Below are 24,697 nucleotides of genomic sequence, written 5' to 3' on the forward strand. Positions count from 1 at the left end.
CTAACATGAGACAGATAATCTCTAAAAAAATAATCGATCTCCTCCATGCTCTGCATAATTACTCCGCTCAGACAGAAACAGCCAATCAGAACTAGCAGTAATCAGCTAGCCGCCATGCTATCAGGAAGTTTTCATTCAGTAACTCAGGATTGTTTATTGTAATGGAACCTGTTTTTGCCTTTGAATGTTAAGTTTTATACTTGAATTTTTTGGCAATGTTGAGAGGTTTTATTTTGGCTCTTTGCATTATTTAGCCTCTTCAGAGCCTTCATATGTTTTTAGTCTGTTAAAGATGGTATTATTGATAGCAGTACAATTTGCAGAATGACTGTTTTGTTTAGTTTTCTTCTTGGAAAAAGTTATTAAAAACAAGTTTTTGTCTAAATTAAAGTGAATTTATGGTTCCTTTTTCCACATAATGTAACCGGTAGTGCTTGCTTATGATTAAAAAAATTATAATTATGTAATCAGTATCGGTGATCGGCCCTCATGGATGATCGGAATCGGTATCGGCAGGAAAAAACCTGATCGGCACATCTCTAGTTGACATCATGACCATTCTAGAAGCTTTATTTTAAAACTTTTGAAATCATTTGAGTTTTATTTTGGATAATTGGTTCACCCTGAAAAATTATTCATTTTCATTTATAAAACCTCAAATCAACACGTGATTTTCATCTTTTCTTGCCTCCTTTTCTGAGCTGGTGGTCATCCTGAGCAACAGTCTGACTGAACGGCCTACACCCCCCCCAGGCGATTGCAGCTTTTCAGCCCTGATTACAGAGAGCTAGAATCTCTGAATCACTGGAGCAGAAATTATGACATCAACAAATTATTATCAATTTTATGCTGTGAAACACACTTCTGAAGCCGAAGAACATTATACCCCAACAGTCTTATGCAACTGCTCCTATTAGTTTTCAGACTTTCAGCATCAACAAATGACCAATTTTGCCCAGGTATTTTGTCTCTGCAAGAGTCATTGCTAACATCAAGAAAAAATAAGCAAGGATTTTATTTTACAAAAACAATTTACATTTCTCAGTCTTAATATCTGGTTAGTTGCACTCATTTTATTGTAATTCGATTTCTTTCTAGAGCAAAAGTTTCTCATCATGATCTAACTTATTTTACCTTTTTTTAAATGTAGATGTGTCTATTCCTTAATTAAATAATCAAAAGGAACCAGTTTTGGCGATTAATGAAAATCTTAAGTTTTACAAAAATAACCCTGTGTAAAGGAGGAAACGAGAGGTGGTTCTTCAGCGCAATTGTTTTGACTCAAAAATTGATTTTGAATCGAAAGGTTGGCTTTTAAAATCAGATTCAAATCATGAGACAATAAACAATTTCCACCCGTAGAATATAAACTATTAGCTTTTCTGTTCTTGGTTTTCTGCCTTCCTCCAAACATTATAAATATGTTCATGAAATACAATTCTAGATTTGTTCATGATTCCCAAAACTAATGGGAGTGGTGATCTTTTTTTTTTTTTTTTTTTTGCACTTGCCTTTGCTAAATAGTTTAAACAGCCAGATTACAAGATATTTGTTGGATTCTAAAACACAACTTCTACTCCATAAAACTGGAAATAAAGAAAAAACTTGGCTCAATAGATTTTGGCCAAATTAAAACGGAGACCTAGTGAGATGAAAGACCAAAAAACTCTAGTTTGATGGATCAAAAATAGCTGTTTTGTTTCGCTTGTGTGTTTTTCCAGGCTCTGGATGAAACCGGTGGACGGCCAGATAACACATGGCAGCGTAGAGCAGCGATCTTTGACCAGCTGCTGATATGTTCCCTTTTAAGTGCCGTGCAGAGCCTGATCGCACGGAGGCTAGGAGACAAGACTCATTACCGGAGCGTTCTTAATTTTTAACTCAGCTAAACGGAGCCTCTCAGCGCCGAGGGGAAGCTCAGTTTATCCGCCGCCGCTTCATTCACAGGACTGAGCCGTCATTCATGAGGTTCCCTCCTGCTTTCTTCGCCGAATTACATCTGCACTTTGGGTTTCTGCATCCTATGGCGTCACGAACAAACTCACAGCACCTCTGCTGCTCAAGTCTGACAAAAGCCCTGCTGCAAGTAGGTCACATTAAAAAAAAAAAAAAAAAAGACATTACATTTTGAAGCAATTTCACTTGAATGAAGATTAAAACCCCCCTAAAAAGGGACGAGAGGTGTTGAGAGTTCCTGGTAAACACTGCGTCAATTACCTGTAAATGTCAGGCTATGACGCACGGCTCAAGTGTTGTTTTTGTTTTGTTTTTTTGCCCCTGTGGATCCTTTTTTTCTAGTTTCTATCTAGTTAACAGAGGGAGACTCGTTCCTCATGATCTTATAATGCATTCAGGTGCGAATAATAAGGAAGCAGGTCACCGGCCCACGCGAAGCGGACCGGGTCAGGCAGCCGGGTTCAGCCTCAGATGGTAAAAAATAAAATAAAATAAAATAAAATCGATATCCCTCTGCCTTGATGCACTTCCAAGACAAACAGAAAGACACACAGGAGCAAGAATAGACAATGACTTGTCAGATCAGATCGCTCACCTCCTGCAGCATCGACAGGATGTCATCCTTCTTCTTCTGCAGCTGCAAAACGGAAACAGAAAAGCATAACAGTCTGATTTACAATAAGTGAGTCTGACAGTCGACACAAAGAACAAAAAAATTCACCCTTTTCAGTTCTTTAATGGCAGTGAGAGCAGGCAAGTTTTCTTGCAGAGCAAATAATATGGAGGAAAATATTTAAATTGCCTTCTTTATGGTAGCTATTTCAAATTTTGCTTTCATTTTTTTTTTTCATTCAGAATTGAGAAATCTGAAAATAAAAATGGAGAAATTCTAAAAAATACAGCATTCCAGGAAAACAACCCGATTCTAACTGTGGGGCACGGAGATGGACGTGTCATCGTGTGGGGATGGTTTGCTGCAAAAGGACCTGATCCATTTTGCCGTCATGTTCCGATATTCTATTGTGAATCAGAGGGAGATTGAGGAAAATGTGAAGCCGTCTGTGAAAACCTCAAACTGGAGCTCGCAGTTTGACAATGACCCAAAACAAGGCAGTTGAAACTGGTAAGGTCCTAGTCAAAACACAGGCTGAGATGCCGTGGACTGAGTTGGAACCGGGTTTACAAGAAACCCCCAAAAAAGCATCTCATCGTGTCCCACTTCCCACAATGAGAAGTGGGACAAACTTTCATCAGATTGATGTCGCAGCCTGGGAGAGTCTACAAGACGCTGAAGTTATCCAGTTTTGCCAGATTTTAGTCGCAGGGTTTGGGTGTCCTAACTTCAACATCAGCAAGAAAACACATTTTTGTTGTTAATTTTGATTTAATGAGTAAAAATTGTTTCTTTTTGTCATCTAAGTGGAATTTAATAACTTTGTTTTCCACAGCTAAATAGAAAAATAGACATTTATATATACATTTCATAAAGCTGTAGTATGTAACTTTTATAAAACATGTTTTTAAAAATTTGTTAAAACTGTCACTCTGTCCTGACAGTATGAGAAAAAAAATCCAGCTCCTCTGCCTTCTCTTCGTTGTCCTACAGCTATCTGCAGAAATGTACCGCTCCCATTCAGAAACAACCAATTAGAACCAGGGGGAAGGTCTTAGTGCTGTCAATCACTCTTGTGTATGCACTGCTTGGATCCTCCTGTTTGTTCTGTGCTGCACTGCAGCGTCTTCCTTACAGCAGGTCTTTCCATAAATGCTCAGATTATCCACCGTTGACGGCAGACAAACGGTTTAGAACTTACTGTTATTTTTCCAACATTAGAGCATTTAGCAGCGTGGACACCAGGGGGATTGCCAGCGCAAAGATACTCCTCCTGGCTCTGATTGGTTATTTCAGAGCCAGCATTTCTGCATATCATCTATATAGGCTTTTGTTTACTCCATTACCTTATTATAATTTAGGACAAACAAATAAAGAAAAAAACAACTCTAGTCTGCAAGTCCCAGATTTCTAAGCCGAACATATGTAAACACGTGCAGCCGACTCACACTCACCCTTTTCTTGTAATAAATCCTCCACTTGTGGTACTCCTTAATCACCACTTCAATCCTCCTCTTCCAGTAGCTGCCCTCCAAAATGATTGCCTGTTGTTCCAACACCGGAGAAATCCAAAGTTCAACAGAGAAGGAAAGCTAACCTCGACTCAATTCATTTGAATCGCTCACCTCAGGCTTTCGGTGAGCTTCTGCCTCGGAGCCTTCCAGCGGCGTGACGAACCCGCACACCGGGTTCTTCCTCTTCTCCACATCTGAGGGTAAAATATACAGAGCAGGTTTATTGCTTTAGCTTGAGCTAACCAGCATTATACTGTAAAAAAAAGACATTTATGTGCAATCTGGTAAGAGCCAAAAAACATTACGGGATTCCAGCCCAGGACCTTTTTTCTGAAAGGCAACAGTGATGCCAGCTGTGAAAAGACACAAGAACAATTTACTGAACATGCATTAGAATATACGTTCAGATGAGACCAAAAATACCTTTTGAAAATTGACAATCTTTAAGTATAAATTAAACATACTTTTCATTAAAGCTACATTTTTCTATTAAAATGGTTTCGTTATTGGGCTGATGTAATATCCTAATTCTAAATGTCCTGTGTCACTGCAAAAAAAAAAAAAAGAATTTTGCCAACTTTATTATTACACTTAAAATAAGACAAAACTAACTTACAAATAACTTTTCAGCAAGACTTAAGAGCTTGTTTTAAGTCAATAATTCCCTATTATTGATTTAAAAAGTACTGGTCCAACTGCTACTTATAATATGGGAAACATTTCTTGTTATAAGTTAAATAATCTGCCAGTGGAACTGGTACTTTTTTAATGACTATTAATGAGTTATTGACTTAAAACAAGCTCTGATATCTTGCAGAAAAGTTACTTGTAAATAAGTTCTGTCTTATTTTAAAGTGGACAAAGATATTAGCACTACAAATCAGACCAAATAAGATTTTTGAGTTTTTTTTGCAGTTCCGTTACTGTAAGTGAAAAACTATCGCAATTAACAGAAATTAATCCTAATTAATCCATATAATGAGCTTCACTTAGTGATTAAGTTCCTAAGATAAATGGGATTTTAAATTATAGTCCAATTTATTTATCGCGTCTGTATATAAATGTCTGGTTTCAACGTATTCTGAGGTTATAGTGTGTTTTCACTGAAACAATCACTTCCACTATTTCAGGAAACAACTTTCTACTAACATGTAAAATGTAAATCATGTTTGTTAATTTAGCGTCAGATATGTTTGACCTCTCTTTGTGCTTTTGTTGGTCATCTGCAGGAAGCGTATTTTTCATGAACAACATCCCCTGCAGACGGTTCCATCCATATTTCTCGAGCTAAAGCTGTGCATGGATCCCACTACCATGTTCTCAGAAGGTTTCCAAGGCGCGGTTTATTCCTTCGCTACATACGTAGACCGAGGAGCTATTTTTACTCCAAGAGGCAAGAGATTCCGGTCCGACCTGCAGGCACCGGGACGACCTGAAGGCAGAATCCTCTGTAAACCACACCTCAACTTTCAGCTGGCATCGCCTGGCCGTCACAGCAAAGACAAGAAACAAAAAACTCTCCCGCTAAACTCACAATCAGTCAATAATTTCAATTTTTGCTTGACGGTTATAGATTGCCATCGTGTCAAAAAAAATCCACAAGTTTAATCTTTTTATCTATCTTGCATATTTAAAAAAAAAAAAAATCAAATTCCACCTGTATGAGAAAGACCTACAATGAGCTACCTGTTATTTTTAACAAGTCAAGCTATGTGATAGAGCTGAGATAAGGCAGTCCCTGTTGCCCTCTGACTTGTTTGCAGCATTGATAAAGTGATGATGTCCAGCACAAATTTAAAGCCTTTTGTGCAACTCCTTATGCTTTTTTCAGAGCACAAAGGCAACATTCTACACACATTACAAAGACATTCAGGGTTCTGAGTACAGGTCCGTCTGCGGTTCTGAACTGTCCCCACCGGTAAAAAGAAGGATGATTTAAGACTACAAGGTTGCACATGTTCCTGAAGAAGAAAATGTTTTTTAAGTATTGTGAAAAGGAGAGGAAACATTTTAAAAGGTAGGTAAAGTGTTTTTTTGTTTGTTTGTTTTTTTTGTGGTATTTGTTGTATTCCTGGAATCCAGTATAGAGCATTGAAACAGTTTTCATACCATTAACTCAAAATTTTCACCGTTTGTCTTTGACACAATTTGGTGAGGATTTTTTTGACAGACAACGACCTTGTCATATTTCAGATGAGATGCTGCAGTGTGTTCTTTACTGATACACTGATACACTTATTTCACTTCCGATACCGATATCTGAGATTTAGTATCCGATACAGAAAAACAGTGCTGAATTTACTTAAAACTTTTTTTTTAAACACAGACTGCACCAGTACAACACATTTAAATACACCAATAGCTGGTCGAACGAGAGGTTGGAGAAGGAGTTAGCAGCGGTGGTTAGCAACGCTAACCCGAAACAGCAGGACGCGCTGTTGGGAGTATTCCACACTTTTATTTTATTTCACTTCGTCCACGTAAAGCCAGATCTCCATGTACTAAACATTATAGTCTTAAATATGAGAAGAGTAATGATAGTTTACCGCTCTGCACCTCATCATCACCGATGTTTCTCCTCCCTACAACGTAGTTCTTATTCTGTACAATAGTACAACAAAGGAAAAATGGAATAGGCGCCCCCTTGTGGTGATACCTACTCATCTCTAGGAGCCAAGCAGCGTAATGACTGCTAGAATAACAGCCAATGTAAATTAAATAATGAAGAAACTGAAGTTGACAAATACAATGTGTTAACTATCTTGGTCAAACGTGTAAAAATAAACTGCAGCAAACCTTTCTAAAGGTTCAGAAAGTTCAATTAAGAATTATAAATATAATCTAAAATAGATAAAGCCTGACATCGCTCAGAGAACAAAGTACAGTGATCCCTCGCTATAACGCGGTTCACCTTTCGCGGTCTCGCTGCTTCGCGATTTTTTCTTTGTGCAGTTTTTTTTTTTCACACAATGCGTTGTGTTCTGCGTCCTGATTGGCTAAAATATACGTAATGCAGATTGGCCATTCAGGAAATGGAATCTGAAACTTTGAATGCCTGCTGAAAAAAACTGTGGCCGGAAGCTCTGCCGTAGTTGCAGCTGTGAATCTCGCGGGGCAGGTTGGAGGAGACAATTTAATGACAGGACTGCCGTGTCATTAATGCCGTGATTGATGCACACGCACATCCGCTGACCTGAAAACAGGTTTTGTTCTTTGGTTTCAATGTAGAGTATTTAATTATGCTGTGTAATAGTTGTAAAAAAATAATAAAGGTAACAACTTGCGATTTCACTTATGGCAGGTTATTTTCGGAACGCAACCCGCGAAAAACGAGGGATCACTGTAATGAATTGGACTGAATAGATCTATCTGTACTGATGAATCGGGCACACTGTCACAATACTCGATCTGGATTTTTTTTTTCGATATCGGGACCGATACAAATATTAATATTGGATCAGTGCATCGCCATCTTAAACAGACTGCTTGTGTTGGAAATGTGGCAAATTTCCAATGTGACTGAATTAAATGGGCCAAAATTCCTCCACGGTAAAACAAACAAACAAAAAAAGAAGCAAAAAACAGTATAAATAAAATTGAAAACGGGAAATCGTTTTTTACAGCTCTGTGTTAGATGCCCGCTCCGCTTTTATTTTCCTAATCTCTCACTTTATAACGGGCAGCAGGTGGGAGCGGAAGAGAGGACGTGCAGACTCACACTGAATGAACCAGGCTCTCCATATTGCGTTGTTCAGACGGATCTTATCCCTCCAAAGCAAGCGCAGACCCTTGAACGACTTCCATTTGGGAGAGACTATTTTCCCACTGTGGTGGAGCAAAAAAAAAAAAAAGCGAAATATGAGTTTCATCTTAAAAGAAGAAGAATGCTGAAAAACAAACTGTTGCCTGACTGTCTCGCCCCTGCGGGAAACCTGTCCTGAATTTGACTAATAGCACCCGATTGACTGCTTTCTCAGGATGTTTGCTCCCTTTTTTTTTTTTTAACTCTAAGATCCCTCCGCCTGCAGAGTGCTGGGAAAGGGGCTGCTAAAGTGAGGTGCTCCAGGTGTTGCTAGGAAGCCCGGCGAATCATTATCAACATGCTTTTAGTGGGTTAAAAAAATGTCTGCAAGTTATTTTCTGAAAACCAATTGAATCTGCTTTGTGTGCAGTACAGTGGATAGACTAAACATATTACAGGTTACAGTTGATTTTCTGTGATATTTTAGTTTTTCAAGTAAATCTATATTTGGAGTTTAGCGTGTTTTTTTTTTTTTTTGTGCAAAAGACCAGATGAATTTATATTTTATTAGTGACTGCAATATGTAGCTGCATCATTAAACAAGCAGCAGTGAGACTTAAATTAAAGAAAAAAAAAGGAAATAAAAGGCAGTGGGGCCTTCATTGCATGACCTTTCCCCCTTTGCCTCAGTTTCTCTGTAATCTTTCCATTCCTGCCAACTGGATTCAAAGTCCAGTTTACAGTGAAGACTTTCCAGGCTGTTGTGTAAGAGACACATCTACAAGCCTCAGTTATCAGTTTTAAAGGGGAAATCTGTTGGAAAACATGCTTTTATGCAGACTTTCTTCACTGCAGGCTGCTTGAGGCGCTTTAATACATTTGTAACAAAGCTTGGGAGTCATTTGCAGTCTGCAGAATACGTTCTCTATTTCATTGGAAGAGCTGAATTTAAAACTGAGAATGCGTGTTAACAAAGCGGGTGGTTCAGGTTATGTGAGATTCAGCACTAAAGTGCACACAAATCACTTTTCTATGATCAATAATCTGGGACCTCAGGTTAGTCGACGGCCCGCTCCCGTGACCAGGCTGCAGAACTCACCTGTAAGCCAGAGACATGCACTCGAACAGCCGGGTGAGAGTGGGGTCGATGCTCAGGCTCCCGGAGTGGTACCGGTAGGTCTGGCACCACGTCCTGTTCACCGTGTCGAAGTCGTACCGCAGCGAGCCGCCGCTCTTCCTGCGGCGCGCCGCAGAGTCGCTGTGCGGCGACGACACCATGAAGTGTCCGCTGTGGATCACCTGGGTGCGGGCGAAAGAGCCGGGCGCGGGCTCGACTCCCGCCGGACGAGCAGGACCCCCCTCCGGTTCCGAGTCCGACTCAGAGGAGTCCTGCAGCTGGCTCCGCGCGGCCGAACACACGCTGCCGTTTCTCGCCATGGCATGCAGCGGCTCTGCCTCTCTAACCCGCGCTGGATGATTCTACCTGAAGAGGGTGGGCTCCTTCCAGCAGCAGCGACCGCACACCTCTGCGCTCTGGGTGGGAGCACGGCAGTGTCAGAGCAGACTGTCGGCGTGTCCACTTCCTGATCCGTGAGGTCTTCATGCGAAAACAACTCAGAGGTTCTTTAAGGGTCCAAAATGCTGCGGCATTAATTATTATTAGTCATGATCAAAACAGTGTCTCAGATACTGACCTACAGTGCTATGCGGTGTATTTTTGGCAGGGCTGGAATTGTATTTATTTTGTTAAACACAAAATAAAATCTAATCGTTTTATAGAATTATCGTACTATTTGACGATACTTATATCGACTAGTAGTATGTAGAACATATTCTGACATATTCACGATATTTTGATAAAGGTAAAAGAAACTCTTACTCCTTTTTAGATACTTTTATGGCTGTAAATGCACATCATAAACAAATATTGCTCTTGAAAAAAACGTTCCCATTTTAAATCGGCTACTTCAGGGTGTCACTTTCTTAAAGAAGTATAATTTATAATACCGACCTGCAAAAATTACCTGGATTTAATCAGATGTTCAAATTTACTGATATTTACTGATATCTCCACAAACGGGAGAAAATAGTAAAAATAAAATTCAGTTCAGTTTAACCTGAAAAAATAAATATTAATGCAAATTGCAGAACATTAGTAGCTAGGTATACACATTTGCAAGTACAAATTGATGGAAGTCTCCATGTTAATTCCAAAAAGATAATTTTCAAATAGTTGCAAGTTAATAAATAATCCAATATTAGAATGGCTAAGTTCAGTGCTCCAAATTTAACATCTCTTAAACCATCACCTGCTTTCTTTTGAATTTTTTCCCCACACATATTCTGATTCCGAACATATAAATGAATTATGAGCTGCAGTTGAAAAGAAAAGCTAGTCTCGTAAATATTAGGAACTGTATAGGAAGGCAAACCAGTAAATTCTTCAAAATAAAGTTGATGTAGAACTACTGCTTAATCTTTTTTAGCATGATCACCACTTAAACTTACATTAGCCTTTTGTTATCTTGCAACAGATTAAAGGCAAACGGGACAAACTATTAATGGAACAATTTTTTACCCGGAGCTTTTTTTTGTGTTCTTTATGTGGGATTTAGTGACATCTATGGGCAAGAACTCAAATTAAAATCCAAGTACTCATCTTGTTAAACATGCATCACGAGATTTATTCTGATATACCAACAAGGCAAACAAGTGGGAGGAACAAGCGCCAATATCTTCGTATGTGAAATGTTCATAGAAAGAGAAAATTACATTTACATTTGGGTATCAAATTGTTTATTGAACAGTATTTCCAGCTTCACACTACAGAACATCCATTACCAGACCTTCTGAATCTGACAAACCACAACCACTCAGCAAGAACTCTGTTCCCTGGCCAGCGAGGGGGGAAGACATGATGATTGGAAACGGAACACAAAAAAAAAAAAGCCATTAAAGGAAAACTCTGATCAGGTCACATTAAACATCCACCGCTGAGTCAGGTTCTGCAAAATCGAGAGCAAGGATGGTTTCTGACAACTGTCATGATGATGTCCAGACAAATTTAAATGATCTGGTTTAAACTAAGCCATAATAAAAAAGCAACATTCCCACACACCAACTCAGTCTCTTTGTGGTTTTAGATCCATCCATCACCGAGTGCTTCACTGCGTCTTACCACCGTCCTCGTCAGATTGCACACTAACAGCTATGACAATCTCTTTTGACACTATTTGCAATTGACAAAGCTTTGCAGATCTTCTAGGAACTTGATGTACTCCTTATGCTCGATGGCCGTGCTCAGCTCCGTGAGCTCATCAGCAAAGGTGTTGTCGACCCCGCGTTCAGCCAAGAAGTCCATCATGTGGTCATACAGAGCCTGAAAACAGATGTAGCAGCTCTACATGAATGTTCTTTCAACATACCATGCTGCATAGTAGGTATGAGTTCACCGTTTCTGCTCATACCCAGTCCAGAGAGTCTGTGTTGAGAGTGTAACTGGTCTCCTTCCAGTCTGAATCTCCCTCCGGCTGGAAGCTGACCTCCCGGATGGCAAAGATATCGCTCTCCTCCTCACCCTCACCGTGGCTCATCTACAACACACACACACACACACACAAAACTCAGAAGCCGTAAATAAAAACTAACACCCAATATTATGACTTCTGGGAGATTTAGTGGGTTAAATTTAAGACTTTTCACACAATTGTGATGCAAGTTTAAAACTTCCTGGACTTGTGAAGAATACCCAAGTTAAATTAAACATAACTTTTAAGATAAATACAACTTTTAAAAAAAATCTTATCTTACTTAAATATTTAAAAATAATTTTACCTCATCTTCAGGAAAATGGCAGTCAAACACAAGGGAGTGTTTGCCCCCCTGTTTTGCAACTTCAATGACAAAGTTGGGTGTTGACACAATTTCTGGCTGTAAAATGAAAACAGTTGTCATGAGGTAGACGTTCATATTCATAGACAATTATATCATTCTACTTCTCAGGTGAGTAAGGCAATATAGTAACAGCCAGTAATTATTACATGAAGAAGACAAAAAATGATTTGTCTCACCTCGTCCTCAGGAGATTTCTGCTGCTGTCCCTGCTCCACCTCCTCCTCAAAGTTGGGAGGAATACTGTTGTTGACGTTGAATGTGACGGTGATTCTATAGTAGGGGTGGAAAAAAATTAAGCACATTAAAAGAATGACTTTTCCCAAACCTACTTTTTTTTTTTTTTTTTTTTTAAACTGCAGCTAATGCTTGCAGCAGTTCTTTCTGTTTCCAACACTGGGAGCACTGGTTCCAGTGCAGCACCAACTCTGAGCCGAGTCAGAGGAAAGAACTACTTTCATCAGAAAGCGGAGGCGGACATAAACAAACCAACAACAACAAAAAAGCTACGTTGTTGTAACAGCCATAAAACTGGTTCGATACTGAAGCTGGTTTAGTGGAAAGACGTTTAATAGAAATATTGGCTTCCTTACTTTTCTCCAGAAAGTTGTCTTGTGAGTTTGGCCTCTGTGCCGTTCATCTCCAGCTCCCAGCCTCCTGACATCTTAGGGAGAGATTTGTTCTTCTGGATCTTCTTCTCTTCCTTGATTTCATCTGACAGGAACTCACCAAATGCTTTGTCACCTGTTTTAAATATGTGACAGATAAATTAAGACAGTCAGACTAACCAGGTAATATCAGATTGCTGTACTCTCAGCCTTAGTATTTGAAAACAGAACAGCAAAATGGTGGTCATTCTACAATTGTTGTATAATTCTATATATTAAAATTGAAATATGACATAAATATCAATGTTATTAGATTATAGCTGTAAATATCTTATTTTAGGAACCTTTTTCATTTTGAAATGGAACAAGTGGGTCATAAATGTTATGATAATCTCTTACTAGCCCATGTCTGGCTGTGACTGACTCAATTTGGGGGAAAAAAAATAGTGTTCATTATTATAAGTCTGCACTCATCACTAGATAGTAGATACAACCAACAGGCTAGAGAATTAAGTAAACCTAATTTTTCTTGATCAGATGCTCAAATACTCTAAATTTTCTGATTTTATATATTTTTATTAAGATATATTAAGTGAATATTAAGTGAACCAGAACTAATTTTCAACCAGTAAATGCATCCATCCACCTGCTACTTATACCCATCATACTCTATTTTGAGTTGACAAAAAAAACCACTGAATGATTAACGCCAATTGCCTTATGATTCCTGCATTTTTTGTTGCACTTAAAATTACTACAATTATCAAAATATGATTGAATTCACACTAATGTGCCCTTAGAAAATAAACCGGAATAAGTCTGATCAATGCGTGTATCCAGGATGCTACAGATGCCCTACATCACTTTCAATGATGTCCTTGTAGTGACATTTGGCCCTCACCAAGCTGTTTACTGTTAGTACATAATAAACCATATAATCTTGGAGCTGTACTTTTCATTTTTAAGCCTTTACAGTTCTAGCTAAAAACAACAAATTTAAATCTCAAGGTAAACGACAGCTAATTAGTGTAAGGATACCGTTAGCCTTTACATGAGACAAGAACTCTACACATGTTACGTTTCACGTGTTTTTAGGAGCCCAACAGATGGCATTTAATTAGGCTCCATTATTTAAAGTCTTTACTACAGAACTGAACAGCCAATTGGTTGGCTAACTCAACTAAATGGGTAAAATGCATTAACGTTACCTTCTGTGTGTAGTCCTCCACATCCACACGATACTGACGGATTTAAAACTTTCGAGCTCAACAGCTTGGGCCTGTATCCCGACGAAGCTCCGTTGTTCTTCAACATCCACAGTGAGCGGGTGAACGGCCGAATCGTAGCCGAGGCTGGAGAGCGCAACGTCGGGCAGCTAAGCGGCAGGGCTCGCGCTGCTGACGGAGCGGCTGAAGAAAGGCGAACAGCCGCTCCCACCGCGCGGACAACCGATTTCAGCATGACTGTGTGGATATAAGAAGCTTTTTAGAAACAGGATAATTAAGCTTAAGACCAAAGGGACCGCTGTGAGCCTCACGACTCCTGCTGCCGCTACAAGAAATACACTACACGTGTGGAAGGACACATTGACCTAGCTTAACTTTGACGTTTGCACCGGAAGTAATACTTTAACGATTAAAAAAAGATTTAAAAAACATTCCGTTTAACCAAAACTAATTTGAATATATCAGCAATTTACAACTTATCAATAAGGAAGAAAAGAATAAACAACATTTTATAAAACAATGTATTTAAAAAGAATAATCATTTGATCAGCGCCCCCTGTGGCTACAATAGATACTACATTAAGCGGTGCTTCTGCTCCGCCAGGAAGGTTTCATAATTTTCGATTCTTCTCTCCTTCCATCAGTGACTTAAATATCCAATTACAAATCAAATCTAGAATGTCTGCTCGCATTAAAACTGATGTGTTTCCAACTTGGTCATGTGTCTGATCATGAAACACAGTACCATCACTTTCTACGAGATGCATGATGCAATCCTTGGCATAAATGAATAAACGTGGAGCCCATTTCTACCATTGTAACAAGAGTAAAAAATGATTACGGTTTTTATGTCTTATATATTTGTTTAAATTTTCATTGTTTCTGTTTTATATTATGTAATTTGTACTTATGACTGCCAACAAAAGTGAAAAGTAATTGATTATTAACAGTACAAATAAATCATATTTTTGACTTGATCTAAAATAACTCATCTGTCTCAGAATTGTGAAACATTATTCCATAACTATGAGATACCCATTTCAAAATTATGAGTGTCTTCTAATGATGACAGTGAAAACAATAGAAAAAATGAGACATTCTTTCATAAATATGAGAGATACATTAAAAATATGCAATATCTTTATAAAAATGCTGAGATACTGTCTTATGACAATTGCTAAAATAAGGTAAGAAGCTGATTGGAAAATGTATGTCAATATGTACACGGGATTTATTTTTACAGTCCTGTAGTATCTCTTAAATATGATAACTAAATTAATAGTATATCAGTTAATTTTGAGAACATAATTCAATACTTTCATATAATAAACCTGTGTTTTGAACAAGTATAAACATTTTTTTTTATTTGAAACAACTTTGGTTATGCAAGACTATAACAAATTCTTATGTACAAGAAATAGTTTATGAATTCATTCAATTCTTGCATTTGTTCTTACAAATTACATGCATGCACATGAAGTATTTGCTGACCTCAAAAGCTTCACCTCTAGTTGCAGACATCACAGTAAGAGTGATCACTTAGAAATTCAGTCAAAAAAAAAAAACTAAACTGCAGCTTTAATTCTCTGCAGGAACCTCAAAATACGTCAGCTACAACAGTTGGAATTTGGCGCATTTTTTTAAGGTTATATATACATAAATATATATAGTACAAACCTGAGTCCACAGTATAAAATAAAATTAATATTTTTCAACGTACAGGTAACATAGTTTAGATATTTTACTTTTATGTCCATGCACTGCATACATTTGATGTCTAGCAGCTACAATATCCCAGCGTCTGTGTTGTCTAGGTAACAATCTGTCCCAATACACACTGATGAGTAGAGCATGAAGAGAGAAGGCATGCCACATCCTCTCACATGCAATGTCACAGGTTTTACATGCACGAGCCAACGTAGCAATGCCATCAGCATATGGAAATATTTTCCTTTAATTCAAACGTGAATTTCTGTTCTGTCGAACAGATTATGACACATTTTACTGTCTTTGCAGAACATTCTCAAAAACTATCTGTATAAACCTAAAACCACCTGCTGAGGAACTTGAGGACGTCACTGATCTTCAAGCTAACGTTTTAAAGGCAGTCACTGCTATGATCCAGATACACTGAAACGTGCAGCCAGCATCCAGAAGTTTAGCTCTTCTGATTCCTGCCAAATGTGCTCCAGTGAAGTTATCTGTGCCCCTGAAATGCATGCAGATCCTGAAAGAGCTAAAGCACATTTAATTAAAAAAGCCTGCAGGAAGTCAACATCGTGAGGCGCTGATTTGCACAGCTGCATTCAGACTTTCTTATCCAATGTCAGCTAGGAGGTAGTGGACCCCAAAAGGTTTAAAAGTCCCTCATTTATTCAAGAGTGCAATCCTGTTAGCTCCTGGTGAGGTGCAGCTTGCGGCCAAAGTACTCCGGCGCTGCATCCAGCAGCCAGTCTGCGTCGACCAAGCACAGGTCTCTCATGTAGCAGCGGGACGTGTGCAGCAGCTCGTTGAAGACCACGTACGCCGGCTTGGCCTGAAACAGGACGGAGGACGGGTGGATGGCGACGGCCTGGTGGGTGTCCAGAGCCAGGTAGCTTCCGTCGGGCTGCAGCTCGGCGGCGTTGATGAACATCCCGTGGGCGAGGCAGCGGCGGACGTTCCCCGTGTCGGCCCCACAGGACTCGAGCTTCAGGTTCAGCTGGGGAAGACAAGCACTTTGTTAAGCCAAAAGATCAAGTACCTGCACTGATCAAGCAAAAATGAAAAAGAGTTAGATCACAAATTTCATCGCATGCTAGTCTCGGAAAACCTGGCTTATCTTCAAAGAAAGAGAAAAAAAAATCACAATGCACCCCTTTAAAACATACCTTTCTGACACACAAAGCCTTTGAGTCATGGTTTCTCAAAAAGGAATCACCATTACTATAGTAATAGTAACATAGTAATGAAAGTGTGTGTAAAAACGAGTTGCTGTTTTCTTCTCAAAAATGCCTTGTATGTGCTAATAAAAAACAATTACTGTCACTGTTTTTTTTACAAAAAAATGTAATCAATCTCAATATTTTGACAATTTATGAAAAAGTCTGAATTCTTCTTTTTATTTTTTTTTTCCATTTCCCCGAATCCTCTTCAGTAGATGTGAGATCCTAATTGGCAACTTTAAAAACAAGGTTCATGGCATGTGGATAACCGTGCAAGAGGAGTCAGCATCCAGACTGTCACGTAACCACAAGTGTTGTTTGTGAGCATAAAGTTTCTGAGGTAAGAAAATTTGTTGTTTTACTATTATACATCGTCTGTGTGTCAGTACAATCAACTCCATAAAATCCTTCACCGCTCTCTTCTGTTACCTAGTAGTAGAAGAGAAACGCTGACAACAAATATTTTTTGTTGTCAGCGTACTTTGACTTCGCTTCCATACACCTTAGATGTATCGGCAGCTTAAAGTGACTTTTTAGGGCTGTTGACAGTTGGAATAGATTTTCACTTTTGTGTCATTAGTAAAACCTTTTGATAGATAACATACTGAGGTGCAGCTAAAACTAATGAAAAGAAAAAACATGGCAAACATTATCAGTAGAATGTTTGTCATTCTACAAATGACAATGGAAAACACAACAGTGAGACTTTCAACTGTTTCCATTCACTACTAATACCATGTTTTACATAATATAAGCTATTATTCTGGTGACATAGTAGAAAGATAACATTTATATGCACAAAGTGACAGTGATGGTCGAAATTTTTCAATCGGTGAGGTGTTACAAGTGGTTAATCATGGTTTAATCCCTGGTGTGGGTGCAGGTTTGGTTGGTATCTATCCTACTCCTCACAGACAATATTTCTCCTAAATTTCACAAGAACAGAAATTTTAGAAGCCCAACCTGAACATGGAGTCTTATTTTAACAACAAAAAACAGAAATTGCACAGTTCACATAGAAATAATAAAAAAACTACTGAAATGTAACTCTTAGATTCTGATAAGCAGATTTGTACCTTCAGACAGATTTCTCTGAGCTGAGCCTGAACGTCTTTCACCAGGCCCATATTCCTGCTGTTGACAAAGTTTTCCCGACACCACTCCTACAACACAACGCAACTCAAACTGGTTAGCGGTAGTTATTCTGGACATTTTGGGGAAAATGTCTCCAAAATTTCTCCCACCTTGTTGCCGCCGACTTTCTTGAAAGCTCTGTAGATGTTGAGCAGAGTCATGTGATCTCCCTCGCTGGAAGTGAACTTCTTGCGCGCCGCGAGCACCTCGTCCCGCCGGGCCGAAGGGTTGAACAGGACGGTGTCCACTGACAGCAGAGACACGATGCTCAGGATCTCCTCGGAACAGGAGAAGTCTGCGGACAGCAGGATGGTCTGGCGGCACAGAGGAACCCGCATGGGGAAGCGGTGAGATATATTTGCTTTGAATTTTGTTCATGTGATGCCGTTGGTTCCAAATGTTTCCCCACGTTTGTTCTAAGTCTACAATCAAAGTAGAGCTGAAATGATAATTCAGGTTAATGGTGATTAACCGTTAAACCGAGCTAATCGTCAACTAATTTCACAAATGATTAATCGTTAACGGGAGTATATGAACTCAAAAAACCAGCCGTTTGCTGAAAAAACACCCTCAGAGCAATTATTAAGCTAAAACTGTACAATATATGTGTGCGTTTTGCATTTAAGATAAAAACCTTCCTCGACTTTAAATATGTTCTAAGAAAAACTCCAAAGCAGGAGTTTTAGCTTCACCTGGTTCACATTCTGTGAAAAAAAAAAAAAACTCCAATTGAGCACCTTTTGCTATCCGATTATTAATTGGATAATCCAAAATTAAACAGATAATCCCCATTCTGTATTAATGCTAAGAACCAAACATAAAGGTCTGAGTCCTCGGAGTGTTTTCTTAGCTGCAGATGCATTCAAGTGAAAAAGCATGAACTAAAGGAATGATGCATTCTTGCATTTTAAGCCACAACTTATTAATTTACTTAATTAAAAAAGAACTGAATTATTTATTTGCATCTTTTAATGCATTTCAAATATTGCATAAAAAAGGCTTACAAGGTTAAATAAAAAATCTGCAGAATGTACCAATTGTTTTATCCAATTAATCAATTAATCATCAGAATAACTGAGATTAATTGATAATTAAAATAATCGTTCATCGCTGCCCTATATAAAGGTATATTGCACCTTGGCATATCTTGGCTCCAGAGGGAAGCTGGCCATCCTTTTGCCCAGAGCAGTGAGGAGAACCTGGGCGTCCTTCCTCTCCACAGCTCCCAGCAGCTCCAGATGCTCCACAGCAGAGCGGACGGCCTCTGGGTGAAACAGGGACACAGCGATACCAACAGATCCACCGCATTAAAAACAACAACAAAAAAACCCACAAAGCTCTGCACAGGAATGACTGAGCAACCGCTTCTTACCTGGAGAAGGTTTGGACATAAAATCAAAGTTCATCACATCAGGAATGCCCAGCGCCATAAGCTGCAGCATCACACCAGCTAAATTACACCTGGAGGACATAAACACACACAGGAGAGAAAAGCTGCAGCAGAAACGCCTCTTCCATCAGTCTGACCTGAATAATTCAGAAATTCCAGCAGAGGAGGCTGAGCGTCCTACCTTTGGATCTCAGGCACAGTCGTGGGGATGAGGTTGTCGAATTCCTGTTCGGTGTAAAGCCGGTAGCAGAAGCCGGCGTCCTCCCTGCCAGCCCGGCCGGCTCGCTGCCACGCTTGAGCCTTGGAAACTCGCTGGACTGCCAGCACCTCTAGACCGCTGTCTGACGGGCAAAACGCATCGGAAGCAGCGAGGTTATGTGACATTAAGTGTATTCTAAATACTGTTAAAGTATATAAATTACTGCTGGGCAATAAATCAATTTTATCCAGTCACTGAATTGTTTTTACAGGACTCTGGCCCTCAAGGCCTGGATTTGGAGGTCCCTTCTCTAGTTGTTCAAAAGTGATGGACATGATTTAGGGGGTAGATTATATATGCAAACCCCTCTTGTTCAAAAAAAAATATATAATCTTTAAAAAAAATGCAATGACATTTCTAGTTGTAAGTTGATAAAATATGGGGCAGTTAAAGAGGTTATGAATGAAAAGACGCATGAGGCTGAAGCCTCTCACCAGGATTGAACCGCTTGGCCTTCACCATCCCCGTGTCGATGACGTATTTGATCCCAGAGATTGTGACAGACGTTTCTGCGATATTGGTGGCCAGGATGACCTTCCTACAGCCCTGCACAACAACGAAAAGCAGGAACCGTTCAGCGGCGTTTAAGACGTCACAGCCGGCTTCCTGAGTGTTTGCCGTCTGCTTTACCTTGGGCGCTGGTTGGAAGACCCTGAGCTGCTGAGCTGGGGGCAGCGACGCGTACAGAGGGATGACCACCATGGGGCCGCAGCTGTCAGGGAGATGCTTTGCGATGTCTCTGCACGTCCTGGCCAGAGCCTCGATCTCCTCCTGGCCCGTCATGAACACTAAGATGTCGTGGGACTGCGGTGCTTCCTGCGAATAAGCGGCACGGAAAAGCTTGTCAAAATGAGTCATCTAACAAAACAACTCGGCTGATTTCTTCATTCCTGCCAACAAGTCCTGATTTATCATTTTTAAACAGAGAATGAAGGACAACCTGATGGATCTGGAAGACGGAAACGAGTGCAGCCTGCAGGTAGTCCGACTGGGGCTGCTTGGTGTAGTAGATCTGAATGGGATGCTGCCTCCCCTCCAGGTACAGCACAGGCGACTTGTTGAAATACTCCGAGAACAAATCCACATCCATCGTGGCAGACATGACGATGACCTGCAGAAAGGAGCTGCTTTTCAGACGCTTCTTGATTAAGAAGGTACAAAAAAATAAATAAAAACTGACAGCGGACGTCTCACCTTCAGGGGAATCTTGTTCAGCTCCCTGCGTCTGCGCTGAGCGCTCTTCACCACGCCAAACAGCACGTCGGTGTGCACGGTGCGCTCGTGGGCTTCGTCCAGGACCACCACGGTGTAGCGCAGCAGCATGGGGTCTCCAATGGCCTCGCGCAGGAGCATCCCGTCCGTCATGAACTTCAGCTTCGTCTCTGGCGAGGTGACATCCTCGAAACGCACCGTGTAGCCAACCTTAAAGGAGAAGTAGTGCACGTGCAACAGTGAGGCTTCAAGATAACAGTAGTGTGCTTAAATATTATTTTATATCAATCAAATCAAATCGTTTTCATCTGTAAACTGTCAAATTGCATCGTTATGGATAGATGTTCAAGATCATTTCCTTTTAAGAAGTACTTATCGAACGCAGAGATGGATAGTTATAGAGATTTTAGCAGTTTGTTGGTGGGTTTTATCAGTACGTTCAGGCACAACCAGACCTTCATGAAAAATTCATGAGTTTGATACGACCCAAAACGAAAATGAGTTTGACACCAGGGTCACTGTATTATAAGCCTGGCGGGCCACCAGGCTTTACTTGTGCCCCCACCAGGCTAAGCATTTCTTATTTAATCAAGACTTTTTAAAACGTTTGCATTTTTTAAGACTTTATAGTTTGTGTTCTTCCAATCTTTCAACAACACATAATTATCGGGTGATATTTTCAAATTTCCTGTTAACTTCAAACATTTTTTAACTCAAAAACATGACGGTGGATGAATGACTGCCGAGCGCACAACCACCGGGCTTAGCAAGTTTTCTGGAGGAAGCCTTGGAGACCACTGTCCCACAGCATAATCCTGCCACTGCTATGTGGCAGGATTATGCCACATAGCAGTGGCATAATCCTGCCACTGCTGACTGAGCAGTGTCAGTTTTCTGCCACTTAACAGCACATCCAGGAAGTTGCGATTGCAACTATTAAAAGAAATTCACTTGGTATCCAACCTACTCCTCTCAAGACAACATTCACAAAAAAAATGTTCTTGTAATTTTCAGCAGTAATTTTTATGAAAATATGACCAATCATCTTAACATTTTCCGACAAGTCACTGCAACTCAGCTGAATTTTGACCAAACTTTTCATCTCCCCAAGTACGATTTGCTTATATTGTGTAAACAGTTGATGTTAACTAGAATGACAAATGCTGAATTCTTCTTTTGAACTCTGACAACTTCTCAGGACAAGATTTCATTTGTATTAAGGTTACCATTGCAAGAAGGTACTTGAAAATATTATTTGCACTTTAAATGTTACTATGTTAAAATACAGTCCGTTTTGTGTGCAGCAAGTTAAAGTAAAAAAAATGGCAAAAACAAAGTTTCAATAGAATTGCAACTTTGTGAAAAATCTGTCATTTTTGGCAGCAACAATCACAAAAAAATAATCACAACATAGTGAGGAGGCTTAAAGTAGGCCAAAATACACTTTGACATCAACTGGTAACACTGAATTTTATTTAAGGGTATCAGTGTATAGGTAAGTGAATATTTAACACTGTAAACCAACTTTGTGTTGGTCTGTCTCTCTGGTTATATTGTGAAAAATGCAATACCAGCTTCCCAAGCTGAGTCCTCTTCTCCTCGGACACCCTGGCTGCCAGTGAGATAGCAGCGACCCGACGTGGCTGGGTGATGGCGATCAAGCCCTGCCTGCCGATACCGGCTTCAAACAGGTACTGGGGGATCTGAGTGGTCTTCCCGGAGCCGGTCTCACCTGGAAAATGGAATGGGTCATGTTTAACATGACTAAACCACAGAAACTGCGCAAGACATGCAACGAGGGCAGGAATATTTCCCCAAAACTACAAAAAGTTGAAACCAAATGAGCGTTTTCCTCTTTCGGTGAGCGTAGTACTGTGGTTATAAAAGCCAGCAGCGGCTGCGGCTGTGTTTTACCTATAACAATAGCGTTATGAAGCTGTCTCAGCTCGTTCACTAGCCGAGTTCTCGCGTGGTAGATTGGAAGCTGTTTCCTCTGGACTTCAATCGGTGTGGTCACATTTCCCTTTCTGGGCAGCAGCATTCCAGGTTTATTCTTCTCCAGGCGGAAAAACACGGACCCCGGCTTGAATTTTTTAGCCGGAGGAAGGTCGGGGTCATGGGGCATGGTCTGGAGGAAATAACCGGGATAGGAGAACCTTGGCGGCTTCTTGTTTTGGTGAGCAGATATGTCGAAAAGTTTCCTCGTGCTCGCTGACTGGACGCGCGAGCGTCAATGCGGATGTTTTGCTACATCTGCAAAAACGTCACCACGTGGTCGAATTCAAGCGCACACGTTTGACGTCACCGGCTCGTTTTTTTAAAAAAAAATCCCTTTTATTTTTGATGTCCTATTAAAAGTCGCTTATTTAAATACAATTCTACTAAATACACAAAAAATAATAAAAATGAAGAGGGAAAATAATTAGGACCACATTCACCAAGCCCTGGCTCCATATTAAAAGTTATTTATATATTATATTATGAACCTTTATTGACCTAATAAACGTGCGCTTTCTGTTTTCACGTTACTCTAAATAAACGTGTTTCATCACATGCATAAACGTAACGCAACGTTCCCTGTAATGTTAGCCAACAGTAGTGTAAACATGAGCGCCTTTCAGAGTTGTCCAGCAGAGGGCGACATAAACCATTGACAGACTTAAGGGATTTAATCAGTTTTTACTGTTTTCTGTCAGACTGTAGACACAGAGACTATAAATCATCTCTTCCCCCCCCTTTTCCTGCACAACTGCCTTTTGACATGATGTGTATGGATGGGTCAAGCCCACATTTCCTGCTCTTTCCTACTACTTCCTACTATATTTTAAATGTTTTTGTTCTTAATCGTATAAAACCAGCAATCATTTACATCGTTTTGGAGATTTTACAATGCTTCGCAAATCATGTAGAGTACATTGTTGATGCTTCTTTAATTTAACTTAATTTTTCAGTTTTATTCAAAACAGTTTTTATAGTTTCCTCTCTGGATTACTTGTTTGAATCCACTGTCATCTCCCCTCTCCACTCAGTAATATCCCATAGTAGTCTCCTTTTTATTCATAGAGCTGGAATGCCATTTGCTACATATTGCTGTGTATTTTTATTACAATAAAGAAAATGAACCCCTCTGTGCATCTCCGTGACCTCAGGATTCCATAATGTGTTTGTCAGTGTGGGCCTGGAGCTCCCACATGATGTTGGCCCTGCCATTTTGCACCACCTTTGACATTGGAAATGTACAAACATACTCAACACATACTCCCTTGTCAATATTCCTGCCATTTCATAATGGCATTCAGTGATGAAATATAGAATAGGAAACATCACTGAACTTTCTCCAAGATGTCACCCTTCACCCTGGGAGTACCATTAGCATCCTCAGGGAGCTGAGCCACCATGAGCCTTCGCCTTCTGTGCTGCAAAGCATCTTGTACTGGAATGAAGAAATTATTGAAAAGACACACTCCAGCCTACAACTGAATGTGTGTCACAATGTGCATTAAGTGGGGGGAAAAAAATGACATCCCAAACGTTCTTTATGAACAGTTTTTCACATTTTGATGTCATCTTTGTTACCTATAGAAAAGAACACCATTTACTTGCTCTTATACGACAACATTGTTTTGTTGTTACACAAACGATAACAAAAAAATGTTTTCCTGATTCAGTCTTTGGAGGATTTGCTGGTATTGTGCAACATCTAGCTCTGCTTCTGCTTTGATTTTTCACACTGTTTAAAGATTACACACATCTTTCCTCAGTCAATAAGTGTCTGATGTCAGCTAAAGCACAAGGAAAAAGATGGCAGTAATGAACTCTTCAGTAACTAACTGCTCGTGTTGTTGAGCGAGATACCACACTTTTCTGTTTCTCACTTGCTCATGGCTCTTTTTGCTTCTTTTCAATGGTTGATTTCATGAGTTTCTCTAATCATTCATGTGAAAAAGCATTTAATAACAAATTTATTTCACGTAATGATTTTAAAAAAAAAAATCAAATTGTTGTCCACTGGTTTCTGAATCCTGAAGTCAGCCTAATAAAGTCAGCCTGTTTTTATGGCTGTTGTATTAGAAGACATACGGTGATAAAATAATATTTTCATGTACTTTGTGTTTCACAGTTTTTATTTATTTTTTCTTATCCTAACACTTTAAGATAAACAAAACAAACAGTATCACATACAGCAAAGTAGAGAGAATGAAAGAAGGAACAAACCATCCGTTGTCTA

At 39.7% G+C, this 24,697-nt stretch overlaps 3 protein-coding genes across 8 annotated transcripts in view; all 3 read right to left on the reverse strand.

Annotated features, from left to right (window-relative positions):
- Positions 1-9,368, reverse strand: part of mlxipl (MLX interacting protein like) — a 22,593-nt gene extending 13,225 nt beyond the window's left edge. For 3 of the 6 annotated variants that reach the window (XM_017308455.1, XM_017308454.1, XM_017308453.1), the window contains exons 1-6: positions 8,925-9,366; positions 7,802-7,908; positions 4,389-4,436; positions 4,195-4,277; positions 4,024-4,113; positions 2,552-2,593 (exon numbers count right to left, since the gene is read on the reverse strand). In XM_017308455.1, the coding sequence (XP_017163944.1) occupies positions 2,552-2,593; positions 4,024-4,113; positions 4,195-4,277; positions 4,389-4,436; positions 7,802-7,908; positions 8,925-9,262 (708 nt within the window). In that variant the 5' untranslated portion in view covers positions 9,263-9,366. Of the gene's footprint in view, positions 1-2,551; positions 2,594-4,023; positions 4,114-4,194; positions 4,278-4,388; positions 4,437-7,801; positions 7,909-8,924 lie in introns of all 6 variants that reach the window. The other 3 variants (XM_008428136.2, XM_017308456.1, XM_017308457.1) reach the window with 2 other exon arrangements.
- Positions 9,369-10,598: 1,230 nt separating this feature from the next.
- Positions 10,599-13,926, reverse strand: c1qbp (complement component 1, q subcomponent binding protein). Its single transcript, XM_008428138.2, has 6 exons — positions 13,533-13,926; positions 12,310-12,460; positions 11,896-11,989; positions 11,660-11,755; positions 11,293-11,418; positions 10,599-11,204 (listed from the first exon to the last, which is right to left on the reverse strand). Exons 1-6 carry the CDS (start codon positions 13,783-13,785, stop codon positions 11,055-11,057), a joined length of 870 nt encoding a protein of 289 aa, XP_008426360.1. The 5' UTR covers positions 13,786-13,926; the 3' UTR covers positions 10,599-11,054.
- A 1,030-nt stretch (positions 13,927-14,956) lies between these two features.
- Positions 14,957-22,738, reverse strand: dhx33 (DEAH (Asp-Glu-Ala-His) box polypeptide 33). Its single transcript, XM_008428149.2, has 12 exons — positions 22,384-22,738; positions 22,041-22,201; positions 20,452-20,679; positions 20,198-20,368; positions 19,888-20,073; positions 19,692-19,803; positions 19,180-19,339; positions 18,981-19,069; positions 18,745-18,872; positions 17,719-17,922; positions 17,551-17,637; positions 14,957-16,251 (listed from the first exon to the last, which is right to left on the reverse strand). Exons 1-12 carry the CDS (start codon positions 22,592-22,594, stop codon positions 15,943-15,945), a joined length of 2,046 nt encoding a protein of 681 aa, XP_008426371.1. The 5' UTR covers positions 22,595-22,738; the 3' UTR covers positions 14,957-15,942.
- Positions 22,739-24,697: the final 1,959 nt, after the last annotated feature.

This window comes from Poecilia reticulata, linkage group LG14, assembly GCF_000633615.1.
Source record: "Poecilia reticulata strain Guanapo linkage group LG14, Guppy_female_1.0+MT, whole genome shotgun sequence".
NCBI lineage: Eukaryota > Metazoa > Chordata > Actinopteri > Cyprinodontiformes > Poeciliidae > Poecilia > Poecilia reticulata.

What these genes read in the sequence shown, in the direction of transcription:
- c1qbp (XM_008428138.2), bottom strand. Translation starts at nt 13,785, where the DNA reads ATGCTGAAATCGGTTGTCCGCGCGGTGGGAGCGGCTGTTCGCCTTTCT. An exon ending in AGACAACTTTCTGGAGAAAA is followed by an intron (nt 11,990 to 12,309) that starts GTAAGGAAGCCA and finishes CCCCTACTATAG; the next exon opens with AATCACCGTCACATTCAACG. An exon ending in ACACAGACTCTCTGGACTGG is followed by an intron (nt 11,205 to 11,292) that starts GTATGAGCAGAA and finishes ATCTGTTTTCAG; the next exon opens with GCTCTGTATGACCACATGAT.
- dhx33 (XM_008428149.2), bottom strand. Translation starts at nt 22,594, where the DNA reads ATGCCCCATGACCCCGACCTTCCTCCGGCTAAAAAATTCAAGCCGGGG. An exon ending in TCATAACGCTATTGTTATAG is followed by an intron (nt 22,202 to 22,383) that starts GTAAAACACAGC and finishes TCCATTTTCCAG; the next exon opens with GTGAGACCGGCTCCGGGAAG. An exon ending in TGGAGCCAAGATATGCCAAG is followed by an intron (nt 17,923 to 18,744) that starts GTGCAATATACC and finishes CTGTGCCGCCAG; the next exon opens with ACCATCCTGCTGTCCGCAGA.